We start from the raw sequence: 12625 nt of genomic DNA, 5'->3' as shown, positions 1-12625 counted from the left end.
TGTGTATTGAGGACCTCCTAATGCTGCGTTTACACGGAACGATTATCGTGCGAATTTGCACGATAACGATCGAATTTGAACGATAATCGTACGTGTAAACACAGCAAACGATCAATCGACGAGCGAGTAATCGTTCATTTTGATGTTTGAAAATGTTCTCAAATCGTCGTTGGTCGTTCGCAAATAAAAAAAAAATTGCAGATTGTTCCGTGTAAACAGTCGTTCAAGCGGCATATCAGCAGGTTCTGCTGAGAGAACCTGCTGATATGCCGCAAGAGCCCTTTTACCTGAGAAGTTGATAGAAGTTAGAACCGCTCCTCTGCACCTCCGCAATCTTCCGAAAATCGCTAATTGCCCCTATGCAAATTAGGAGCTGAAGAGCATTTGGGGCATGGCCTGGGTCCGGGAGCATCGTTGTGTATCGCCCAGTCCACCCCCTCCTGTGCCTCTTGAGCTTTACCATCCAGCTCAATCCAGGCTCCCAGCGCCGATCATTATGCTGCTATCTGCAAACTGTAGCAGATAGCAGCCTACTGTGCTGGGATCCTGACCGGCTATCATACGGCATGGGAGGGGGCGGGCTGAGCAGCACAGAAAGATGCTGCCTGTGTGATCCAGACTGGAGTAGAGGGGGTACGGGAAGGATGGGAGCAGACTGGGGGGGATGGGAGGAGGCTGTGCTGGGTGGAATGGACTTGGAGGGGGCGGGCGGCACAGGAGGAGGCGGACTGGGCGACACACAACGATGCTCCCGGACCCAGGCCATGCCCTAAATGCTCTTCAGCCCCTAATTTGCATAGGGACACTTAGCAATTTTCGGAAGATTGTGGAGGCGCAGAGGAGCGGTTCTAACTTCTATCAACTTCTCAGGTAAAACCACTCTTGTGGCATATCTGCAGGTTCTCTCGGCAGAACCTGCTGATATGCCGCTTTAAGCGATCGCAAAACGATTTTTCCATACGATACATCGTTCTTTCTAAACGCTGATCGTTATGGAAAACACATCGTTCTTTCAAAATCGTTAATCGCACGATCGGGCCAATTATCGCTATGTGTAAACCCAGCATAACTCTCCCTGTCAGAGTATAGGATGGGGTAGTGAGAAGTATGGCAATGATGTATTCTCGTCCCCCATTCAGAACACGTGGACGATCAACTGAACTAAGGGTGCATGTGTATAGGGACCAAAACAAGCAGTAAGTTGTCAACTATCAGAAGAGTTTGGTTAGCTTAATACCATTTATTACAATAAGTGTAAAAAAACATACAATAACCACAACAGCACACAAAAAAAATATCATTAAAATCTCTTTCACTTTAAGAGATTCACCTGATTGGAAGCCCCACCATCTTCTGGCACTGAACTTAATGTCTCAAAAGGAGCGGGCCAGGCGACATGCTCGCTTCCAGATGGCTCCCTAAGATCCTGCTCTTCTTGGGGCTGACGAGAAGTGGATGGGACAGGTTCAGCCGTATCATCCCCATTAATACTGGAAGGAAGGAGAATACAATGTATAAGACTAATGCAGAGGTTATAGGCACGGAAAAGACCTGAGTCAAAGCAGAATACCTGTAATAGAGGAACTTGGAGAGTATAGCTTTTTGGTACCAATGTTCTTTACTTTTCTTCTTTCTTTGCCATTTTTGATCCATTAGTCTTTGATAAAATTCCTTCAGCCACGTCCAGTCTCCTGTCTGCAAAGTGACAAATAGTGTTTCAAAGTGTTTCTAGGGTCAGAAATGTCAAACCTGGGGGTTTAACCATCAAGGAACTGTTCACACCAGACAGATTCATTGTAGGAATGTAAACTGAAAACTCTTCACAACAAGCAAATCCCAATACTGTTACCTGAGACGACCTCATGAAGAGCTCCTGAATGTCCAGCTCATCCATCAGCAGAGTCTTTCCGATACGGTGGACGGCCATACTGACATGTGACTTACTGTACGGGATCTTCAAGAGCTTCTTGATATTCTGAGATGTAAAAGAGCAAGAAAAAAAAAAAAAAAAAAAGGGTGAAATTCTTCTCTTATATAACATACAATATACATACACACCACAGACCATAGATGCCATAGACCATTTTACTTATGTAAGGAACTTGTAAAACAGTCAGACACTATGGAGGGAAAAATTCCACATTCAGTTTTTTAGGAATAGCTGTTGAAAGGCCAGCTTAACCCCTTCAAGACAGAGCCCTTTAATGCACAAAAGTCTGGGTCAGATTAATGCAATGTTCCTCCCCGCCTTCTCAGAGCCAGAGCGCTTTTATTTTTCCACCTACGGGGCTGGTTGGGGTGTCATTTTTTGTGCCATGATCTCTAGTTTTTATTAATATATTGGTGTAACAGGAAAATTTTGATCACTTTTTATAAATTTTTTTGTGATATATAATTTATTAAAATCAGCAATCCTGGTGCTTTTTTTCATTTACGGCATTCACTGTGTGGGAACAATAATATTTTAATTGATCACACAATTCCGCACGCTACGATGTTTAATATATTTATTTATTTTAATTGATATTTTTATAATGGGCAAGGGGGTTTAGAAGGGTTTTTTAATACTTTCAAAAACTTTTTTTTATTACACTTTTTATTACTGTTAAACATGAAAACAATAGATTGCATGTACTGATTTATGCTATGCCATAGCATAGCATAGATCAGTGTTATCGGCGATCTATGTACAGAGCCTGCCTGAGAGCAGACTCTATACATGGATCGGGGATCTGACAGGACAAAGGTAAGTGACTTACCCCCGCCTGTCGGCACAAGCGATCTGGACCTGCGGGCATCCCAATCACTCAGTGACAGATGCTTGTTCTGTCACTGAGTACCTTATATGCTGCGATCGCTATAGATCGCAGCGTTTAAGGGGTTAATGAGATGCAGCTGTGGGATTGCAGTTGCCTCTCATTACCTCCGGCCCCGGACACACTGATGTGAGCAGGATCGCTCTCACTGCAGCGGTCCCGCACACATCAGAAGCCCCTCAGTCAGGAACGTATATGTACATTCCCACTGCACGGGGTATGTGCAGTAGGAACGTATGTATACAGATTACTGACAGGAAGGGGTTGTCCGGGATTAGAAAAACATATCTGCTTTCTTCCAGGAACAGCCCCACTCTTATCTTCAGTTTGTGTGTAGCATTGCAGCTGAATGATCAGCCGATTGGCTCCTGGGCTGATTGTTGCCTTTATTACATGAGGCAATATTTGCCTGATTGGGCAGGTAATCGCCCCGTGTAATAGGACCCTAACTACAGGCAGCTCTGTATTTTCAGCAGTGGGTGGGAGCACACAGCCCTATAATGTATGAAGAGTAGGGAGCAAAGACTGTTCACTAATGTCAACCTAGTAACTAGGACTATTCATATGTATCGAATTTCTATTAGAATGTTGAATAGATATAATTACACTTACTTCAGAATCTGCCACAACATCCACTTCCTTCCCGACCGAATCAATGAAATCATACGCCATGCCAAAGCTGTAAGGAAAAGATGAACAGTCAGACTCTTAGCTGTGCAAGTGGGAAGCTCAGCGGCTCTGTCCGAACAGAAATCAGTAGCAGTAGAAGTACTAAAGAAAGCATCCCCCACTCAAATCTTTCTGTGTTGCAACAACCCCATTACTATGAGGCGCCCAAAAACACGGCGTTCACACCAAATTCCCTGTGTCGCTTAAAGCTTAGTGAGAATGGACTAAACCCCACCGGGCCCCAGGCAGGTATATGTCACACCTGGAGAATGGTTTGCTTTTCCTGCTGTTCCCCAGGATTGTCGGCCCCAGCTTGGCATTCTCTCGCAGCCAGTTAGCAGGTGGCAGCTTTAAGTCGGTTTTCTCCTGAAGACGAGCAAAAGCGGCAGCCGCGGGAGCAGAGGAGTATTTCACTATGGCACGACTCTTGATTTCATTACCCCCATTGGATGATGTGGATTTCTGCAGCACAAAGACATAAAATTATTACACAGTTCAGTAATTATTATTACACTATTTACACTGTTATTTACTATTTACCCTGTTTAAAATTATTACACTGTTTTGTATGGAAGTTTTGGGCTACTTTTTGATCTTTAGTGAAGAGATCCCAGACACTGGCTCTCTACTGCCTCCTCAGACCATGTCAGTAGTCAGTATCACAGATCAGCGTATAAATACAACTTATCCAATTAGACATCAAGTAGGAAAAGAGAAGAGTTAACTTTTAATTCTATTCAAATAAAATTCCTCATAAAAAAAAAATAATAACACTTCACCTGGGTACCAATCTCACTGTCCGAGGGACGGCGTCTGTGAAGGTACTAAGGACAATGATGACTGCCCCTAAAGTCCCCTAATCTAATCCTCTCGGCCGGGGGAGGTCACCCTATAAAGAGCGGTCCTGCACTGGAAACTAGACTTAGTGATATTAGGGGCAGTCATCATTGTCCTTAGTACCATCACAGACCCCCTTTAAGCCAATCTTATCAGTGTGGTACGCCATCCCCCAGACATTGGTACCCAGGTGAAGTGTCATTATGTGACTTGTTTTCACTGTAAATTATTTTTTTTATGAGGAATTTTATTTGAATATAATTAAAAGCTAAAGGGAATCTGTCACTAGGTTTATGGTGCAATAAAAGAGAGCAGCAAATACTAGTGACAGAAATGCTGAACTGATCAGTGTATTACTTACATCATTTTGTTCTCCTGTTCTCCTAATATGCAGGAGAATAGGTTACTTGCCACACCCCTCTCCCCGCCCTCCAGCTGCTGATTGACAGTTGCTGCCTATACACAGCATAGATAGATAACTTCCAATCACAGCTGGTAGGAGGAGTTTTCTGCTTCTGAATATCCAGGACTATTGGGCTCACGCACATAATGGAGAGGACTACTTACAGTCCATGTTATTCAGGAGGATATATCCGGACCAGCTGCACAGAACAGTAAGTGATACATCATTCTGTTCAGCTTCTCTGTCACTAGTTTATGCTACCCTGAGATAGGACAGCCTAAACCTACTGACAGAGTAAGAGTATCATTTAAAAAAAAAAATGTACAAACAACAATATTGTCAGTGTCTCCTAACCTGAGGCTCTCCAGCAGATGCAAAACTACAACTCCTATCGTGTTTGCACAATTACACCTTTGCAACAGCTGGGGAGCCACGTATTTGGGAACAGAATGAGACTGAGCTATGTGCACTACCAGGCATGGCCACTGCAAGTCATATGGCACTGCATCTGGCAATGAAGAAGCCACAGCGCTCAATGACCTGATCGTCAGGGTGCTGGGAGTTGGGTGGCGAGGTACGGCAGCACCCCGGACAGCCCCGGAGAGGGGTACGGCGGCACCCCGGACAGCCCCGGAGAGGGGTACGGCGGCACCCCGGACAGCCCCGGAGAGGGGTACGGCGGCACCCCGGACAGCCCCGGAGAGGGGTACGGCGGCACCTGGACAGCCCCGGCGAGGTATGGCAGACCCCTGGACAGCCCCGGCGAGGTATGGCAGACCCCTGGACAGCTGCAGTGAGAGGGATGGCAGCCAGCACTGTATGGGGGCGCTCTGCTGGCAGATGGCTGCAGTGCATGTAAATATATAGCATGGGGGAGAGGGTTCCCCATCTTATATTACATAGGCCTGGGGGGATATGTGCCCACCTACATAGTTCTACAGCCCACACATATGTGCCCACAGCCTGACCACATTGCAGCAGCATTCACATGACGCGTTACCTGCTCCGTTTCCTCCTCACTTGGGGGTTTCATGTCGCCGTCACCGCCGGTGAGCTCCGTGTCCCCCTCCATCACCTCCGCCACCTCCACTCACCATCAGCTTCACAGCCTGTCACTAGAAACTTCCAGCCCGGCTAACCACAACCGGAAGTAGCTCAATCCTAGCCCCGCCCACAATCGCGTCTAAGGACAGGACTGGAGGACCGGACGACAGAGCGCAGAAGATTGATGGCTAGAAGGTCTACCTATTACCATAGAGACGTTTTAGACAAGAACGAGACTTTTCCACATACACATCCGCCTTCACTTGTTTTCCTTGCTCTGTCTATATACCAGGTAGACAAGCGTTGTTAGCGGCTAGGCTACGACAAAATGGCGCCTTAAAGGAGACAGAAAAATAAAGTTTTCAAAGTGTTCTCCAGGAAGCGATGTTTTTTGTCAAAGTTGCTATGGAGACAGCTATGCCGGCTCCCTGGCGACAGGTGTGGGGACACACAGGACTAGCCATGCCTGTATGATCAGTGGAGGCTCTGCTGGTAGGGGACAATGCCTAAAGGACGGAGGTGCAATCCCTCCACTGATAAGGATGGGATCTGGGTAAGAATTACACTGGGATTACATGGCTATGTTCATACACCGTTTTTAATAAGTGGGGGGTGGGGGGTGGGGAAATCAGCATTTTTACCGCCGTTATTACTATTATTACCGTTTTTAGAAAAAAAATGGTATGTGAACAGTAGCGTAGCTACCATAGAGGCAGGGTAGGCAGTTGCTATGGGGCCCGTGCAGGAGGGGGGCCCGGGAGAGGGTAAGAGTGTGTGTCCTTCTGCTTAACCCCTTATGTGCTGCACTGTGTAAGTGCCCCAATGTTTACTTACATGCTGCGACACAAAAAAAGGGTTAACAAGCAGAAGACAGATATCTCTGCTTCACTGCACCGACAACCAGAACTGCAGGTCACTGAAATAATTCCTATTTTACAACAAAAACTGTTTTTCTAGGACCATGTTCACATGTCGATTTCCAATTTCATATTGAGGTTAAAGCGTCTCTGTACCCACAATCTGACCCCCCAAAACCACTTGTACCTTCGGATAGCTGCTTTTAATCCAAGATCTGTCCTGGGGTCCGTTCAGCAGGGGATGCAGTTATTGTCCTAAAAACGACTTTTAATCTGGCAGCGCTGTGTCTAACGGCCGGGGCTTACATTTGTATATGCATTAGGCTGGCACAACCACTCCGTCCTTCCTCCCCACCCTCTCCGTCCTTCCTCCCCACCCTCCTCATCATTAGGAATGATCCAGGAACATTTACTGCTGTTTGAGCTTTGCACAGGTGTATTAACGATCCAGCCAATGTTCACTATACACAGGTGCGGAATAGGAAGCAATCTGCCTGAAGCATTCCTAATGATGAGGAGGGTGGGGAGGAAGGACGGAGAGGTAGTACCAGCCTAATGCATTTACACATGTAAGCCCCGGCCGTTAGACACAGCGCTGCCGGATTAAAAATTGTTTTTATGACAATAACTGCATCACCTGCCGAACAAACCCCAGGACAGATCTTGGATTAAAAGGAGCTATCCGAAGGTACAAGTGGTTTGGGGGGGTCAGATTGTGGGTACGGAGACGAAATTCTGAGACCAATCCTGCAATATGTAACCCCCCCTCCCCAATTATATGAGGGGGTTACCAAGACTTATCCATCCAGCTGTACATTAATCTGAAAGGTGACAGCCCCTTGAGATATGGGTTGTCACTCAGCTTTGCGGCACACTGCTATTGAGTGACATATGGGAGTTGGATTTCTATTTCGCCCATATACAGTAAGGCTGGGTTCACACTACATTTTTGCAATCCATTTATTTATTTTTGCAAAAAAAATGGATGAAAAAACGGATGCAACTGTGTGCATCCGTTTTGAACAGTTTTTCCATTGACCTCCCATACAAAAAACAAAACAAAACGGATGCACAGTTTTTTCTTCAGTTTTTTATCCATTTTTTTTGCAAAAACGGATTGCAAAAATGTAGTGTAAACCCAGCCTAATGCTCACTCTTGACCAATATGCCTGCAGTGTCTTCTACTTCGTCCCAGCTCTGCTGCATCCATTAATTTCCTTCCTGTACCGAGGGACTGATTATCAGCCACCATCTTTAATTTTAGATTTCAGTCTGCATTCTCTCCCTTTTGAAATCTGCTACCATATTAATCTCTTGATGTTTCAGAACCTTTTCTCATGAGTCACTACGTCTATGCCAGCTGGCTATATATGTTTAAATCAGCTAAGAGACTTGTCAGAGCAGCTGAAATGTCATCAAATCCATTATAACTGTATGACCGGGGCTGTACAATCTTTAACTGTGATGAGAGTTTCTGGTCCCCCCCCCCGAGAAGAGCTTGTGTGGAAGAGGCCACTGACCCATGTTGAGCACAGGAACACATGTAATTTCCAGGGGGTCACATGAGACCCAACCAAGGGATTTTCAGGGGTTTGGGAGTGTTTCTTTATTGAGTTCAGGCCTTTCATTCAATGTTAGAGATGAGTAAATCATATTAGTTTTGCCTTGTTCGAAGCAAAACTGATTTGAGCCCATCTCCCTCAGGCTGCAGGTTTCAAGCAGAGGGAGAATACCGCCCGGGGAACGCCTGGAAAACGTGGATAAAGCTAAGGAGGATACCGCCTGGAAAACAGCTATGGCTGTATCCATGTTTTCAAGGAGGTACCCAGGCGGTATCCTCCCTCTGCAGCCTGAGTCGGGAGCCTGAGGGAGATGAGCTCAGATCAGTTTTGCTTTTAAGGATGCGTTCACACGTACAGGATCTGCACTGCGATACTGTATGTGTAAAGCTACCCTTACAAAGCAAAACTAATCTGATTCGCTAATCTTTATTTAATGCCATCACCACAGGTGTAAAATCCAGCCCCCCAGCAGTGGAGCCTGACTTTACAAACATGTGTGAAAGAATAGGGTGGTGTGCTACATGTTCCTCTAGGTCAGGGGTAGGGAACGTTGGCTCTCCAGCTGTTGCATAACTACAACTCCCATCATGCCCTACCCCTGCGGTGCAATGTGGAATGTGTAGGCGTCCTGATTAGCGATGACTGAATTTACAGTAATAACTAAGCGAATAGATTAGTTATCTCAGCAATCTGCTCATTAGTCAGCTGCCTAACTCCCCTGTGCCGCTCATTCAGGTGCTGGGAAAAGCTGGATCCATTTCTGAGAAACTGGGGTTATTATTAATTATTTTATTTCATTTGATTATTACTATAAATCAGGGTGGATAAAAATCAATGATTTTTAAAAAAATAAATAAAAAAAAAATCGGATTTTTTTGATTTAAATCGGATTTTTTTCAATAAACTGCTTTTTGAGGAAAATATTTTACCATCCAAAGCTGAGTTGTTTAACTCAGTAGAATAAAGGCTGTATATGTTCTCAAATGTTACAACATGAACAGAGTTAAGAAAAAGACCTTAATCCTATTGTTCTACAAACCTATGAATACAGAATCATCCCCTTCAGTACCAAGTCCAAGAAGTTAGACAATATGTTTCTGATTGTTTGGAGTGGATTAGATCAGCACAACACAAGAAGAATGTGAATCTAAGTGTGAGGAGGAGGAGGGGCAAGCAGACAAGAAAATGAAAGTGAAACTTTGAGCACAATACTGCAGCAGAGCCACAGACAGACAAGTCTGGATCTGTTTGTGTGTAAGATCTGAGGTTCTTTCCTTATAATGGCAGCAGGCCGTAAAAGAGACCCAGTTTGGGAATATTTTAATGAAGCTCCTTCGCCTATCGGTAAGGCAGGCATGCGTGCAAAATGCAAACGATGCAACAAAGAGATGCAAGGCCTGGTGGCGCGAATGAGGCAACATCATGAGAAGTGCGGTGATGAAGATGACCAAAGAAACACTTCTGAACAGGCAGGATCTTCAGGTTGGTAAACATTTTTATTGAATCCTATTTCTAAAGACTGAACTGTCATGTGTGAGAAAAATTATATTTCTTATTACTGCATGTTACTGTCATTTGGTACAGTTATGAAGAAAAACAAATATTCCTTTTGGGCAGGGGCAGTGATGTGTTGTGTACAATAAGCAGAAATTGTATAAAAAATAAAATAACAGCATTGACTTTTTTTTGTTTAGGGGAATTCATGGATTCTGGAAACTACCCACCTCCAAGATCACCATCATCCTGTTCTACAGTTTCAGAGTTATCCATCCAGGATAGTGCTTCATTAGCAGCAGCATCATCATCATCATCAGACACCCACAGCCACATATCATCATCACCCAAAAGGAAGAAAAAACCTTTACCTCCTGGAACCACCATAGATAGGTTTGTGATAAGAACTAGCAGATTAGAAAAAGAGTTGATTGATGAAAAAATTGCCCAGTTTATTTATGCAACAAACTCTTCTTTCCGTCTGACTGAGAACCCACATTTCATTAATATGGTTCAGTCACTGAGACCAGGATACAGTCCACCCAGCAGAGCTGATGTTGCAGGGAAACTGCTGGATCAAGTGTATGACAGAGAAATGGAGCAATGTGCACCAGCTCTGGAGGGTAAAATTGTTAACCTAAGTATTGATGGGTGGAGTAATGTCCACAATGATCCTATTGTATGTGCTTGTATAACAACAGAAGAAGGTAAAGTCTTCCTTGCACAAACAACTGATACGTCAGGAAATGCACACACAGCAGAATACTTAAAAGAAGTGGCAGTAAAAGCTATAACGACATGTGAACAAAAATTCAAGTGTCTAGTACGCAGTTTGGTCACTGACAATGCTGCAAATGTATCCAAGATGAGAAGAGATTTAGAAGAGCAGGGAGGGAATACAAAGCTGATAATAACATATAGTTGCAGTGCTCATTTGCTGCACCTCTTAGCCAAAGACTTAAGTGTTCCAGAAATAAAGGCTAATGTTGTTGAAATTGCTAAATACTTCCTTAATAATCATTTTGCTGCAGCAGCTCTGAAAAGGATGGGTGGAACCAAGCTAACGCTCCCACAAGATGTTAGATGGAACTCTGTGGTGGACTGTTTTGAGCAGTATATCAAAAACTGGCCTATTCTGATGACACTTTGTGAAGAAAATCGAGATAAAATAGATGGCACTGTCACGGCCAAAATCCTCAACATTGGGCTTAAGAGAAATGTTGAACATATGCTGAGCTTCCTGAAACCCATCTCTCAAGCTTTAAACAAAATACAGAAAAATAGCTGTTTTATTGCGGATGCTGTCGAAATTTGGAAGGAACTGAGTGAACACTTAAAAACAGAACTACACATGGACAGAGTTCAATTACAAGCAGTAAACAAACGAATGGGACAAGCACTGACTCCAGCTCATTTTTTGGCAAACATTGTCAATATCCAATATCAGGGTCAAAACCTAAGTGCTGAGGAAGAGGAGTTAGCTATGACATGGGTATCCAGCAATCATCCATCTTTAATGCCAACTATAATAAACTTCAGAGCTAAGGGGGAACCATTCAAGAAATATATGTTTGCTGAAGATATTTTAAGGAAGGTCACACCAGTAAACTGGTGGAAGTCACTTAAGCGCTTGGATTTAGAGACTGTTCAAGTAGTGATTTCACTTTTAACAGCAGTAGCTTCTTCTGGAGGTGTTGAAAGAATATTCTCTTCCTTTGGACGACTCATTCATTCTAAATTGAGAAATCGGTTGGGACCCAATAAAGCAGGAAAGCTTGTTTTTCTTTTCCAGATTATGAATAGGAACAAAGAAGAAGATGATGATGAAGATGACGACAAGTGAGCTACAGAGGACAGCAGGGACAGTAGTATTTAAGTTTTTCATGTGTTGGCTGGACTGACAGTTTCTTAATATATATATATATATTATATATATATATATATTTTTTTTTTGTTTAGCCAAATTAGTTAACATGGATGTTTGTTTAAGCAAATAACTTATGCTGTAATGTTGTTATTGTTTCAGTTGAATAAATCCATTTAAATTGTTATTAAGTTCAGGATTATTTTTCTCCTTCCTAAGTACAACAGAACAGTGGTGTCCAAATATGAATGATTAACCCATTAAACTGGGGAGAAAAAAGTAATATAAAAAGTGATTCTAAAAATCTTCATCTACTTGCATGTTAAAGTAGCAAGAACTAGTTTAGGTAGAAACTTTGATTTAAATCACTGATTTAAATCAAGCCTTCCAGACTAGTGATTTAAATCGTGATTTAAATCAGTTTGATTTAAATCAAATCCACCCGGCTATAAATTTGCTCATCTCTAGTCCTAACACTTGTGTGCGTATGTATACATTTCAGCTTCTCTGTGGTTTTCTTCCTGCAGCTCCCTCACATTGATGTCAGTAAGAAGCTTCCTATGACCAGCACCCAGGACATGTTATCCCGTGCGTCATGGAGGGAGGCTAGTCTACCACATCTATGCACCACCTCTAACAAAGTAAGGGACTGACCTACCACCTATCAGCGTCACATCCATTTATGTCTATTAACTTTGGGCACTCAAAATCATCCCTTTATAGAGAATCCTATCAGTGTCTTGCTGCCCGAGCAGCATGAAACACAGACAGATTCCCTTATTATGACCAACAATGATTCTCTCTGAAACATTGCCGCATTTCACACAAATCATATAGTCTATATAGCAGATAAGACCAGGAAATAGTCGTGCTGAACATGATCCCAGGGATAGGGAACCTTCGGCCCTCCAGCTGTCACAAAGCTACAATTTCCATTATGCCTGGACAGTAGAGATGAGCGAACCTGGAGCATGCTCGAGTCGATCCGAACCTGAACTTTCGGCATTTGATTAGCGGTGGCTGCTGAAGTTGGATAAAGCCCTAAGGCTATGTGGAAAACATAGATATAGTCATTGGCT

General features: G+C 43.6%; 2 protein-coding genes across 4 annotated transcripts in view; one reads left to right on the top strand and one right to left on the bottom strand.

Moving 5' to 3' along the window:
* Positions 1–5882, bottom strand: part of EDRF1 (erythroid differentiation regulatory factor 1) — a 55948-nt gene extending 50066 nt beyond the window's left edge. For 2 of the 3 annotated variants that reach the window (XM_069980017.1, XM_069980018.1), the window contains exons 1-6: positions 5726–5881; positions 3748–3947; positions 3429–3495; positions 1850–1975; positions 1571–1695; positions 1331–1490 (exon numbers count right to left, since the gene is read on the bottom strand). In XM_069980017.1, the coding sequence (XP_069836118.1) occupies positions 1331–1490; positions 1571–1695; positions 1850–1975; positions 3429–3495; positions 3748–3947; positions 5726–5797 (750 nt within the window). In that variant the 5' untranslated portion in view covers positions 5798–5881. Of the gene's footprint in view, positions 1–1330; positions 1491–1570; positions 1696–1849; positions 1976–3428; positions 3496–3747; positions 3948–5725 lie in introns of all 3 variants that reach the window. The other variant, XM_069980019.1, reaches the window with a different exon arrangement.
* A 3527-nt stretch (positions 5883–9409) lies between these two features.
* On the top strand, positions 9410–12180 carry LOC138799177 (uncharacterized). Its single transcript, XM_069980023.1, has 3 exons — positions 9410–9670; positions 9883–11521; positions 12074–12180. The coding sequence occupies exons 1-3, from the start codon at positions 9469–9471 to the stop codon at positions 12108–12110; spliced, it is 1878 nt and encodes a 625-aa protein (XP_069836124.1). The 5' UTR covers positions 9410–9468; the 3' UTR covers positions 12111–12180.
* The last annotated feature ends 445 nt before the right edge of the window (positions 12181–12625 follow it).

This window comes from Dendropsophus ebraccatus, chromosome 8 (genome assembly GCF_027789765.1).
Source record: "Dendropsophus ebraccatus isolate aDenEbr1 chromosome 8, aDenEbr1.pat, whole genome shotgun sequence".
In the NCBI taxonomy this organism is placed as follows: Eukaryota; Metazoa; Chordata; class Amphibia; order Anura; family Hylidae; genus Dendropsophus; species Dendropsophus ebraccatus.
The sequence above is the reverse complement of the archived record's forward strand: the minus strand, read 5'-3'. Positions and strand labels throughout refer to the sequence as shown.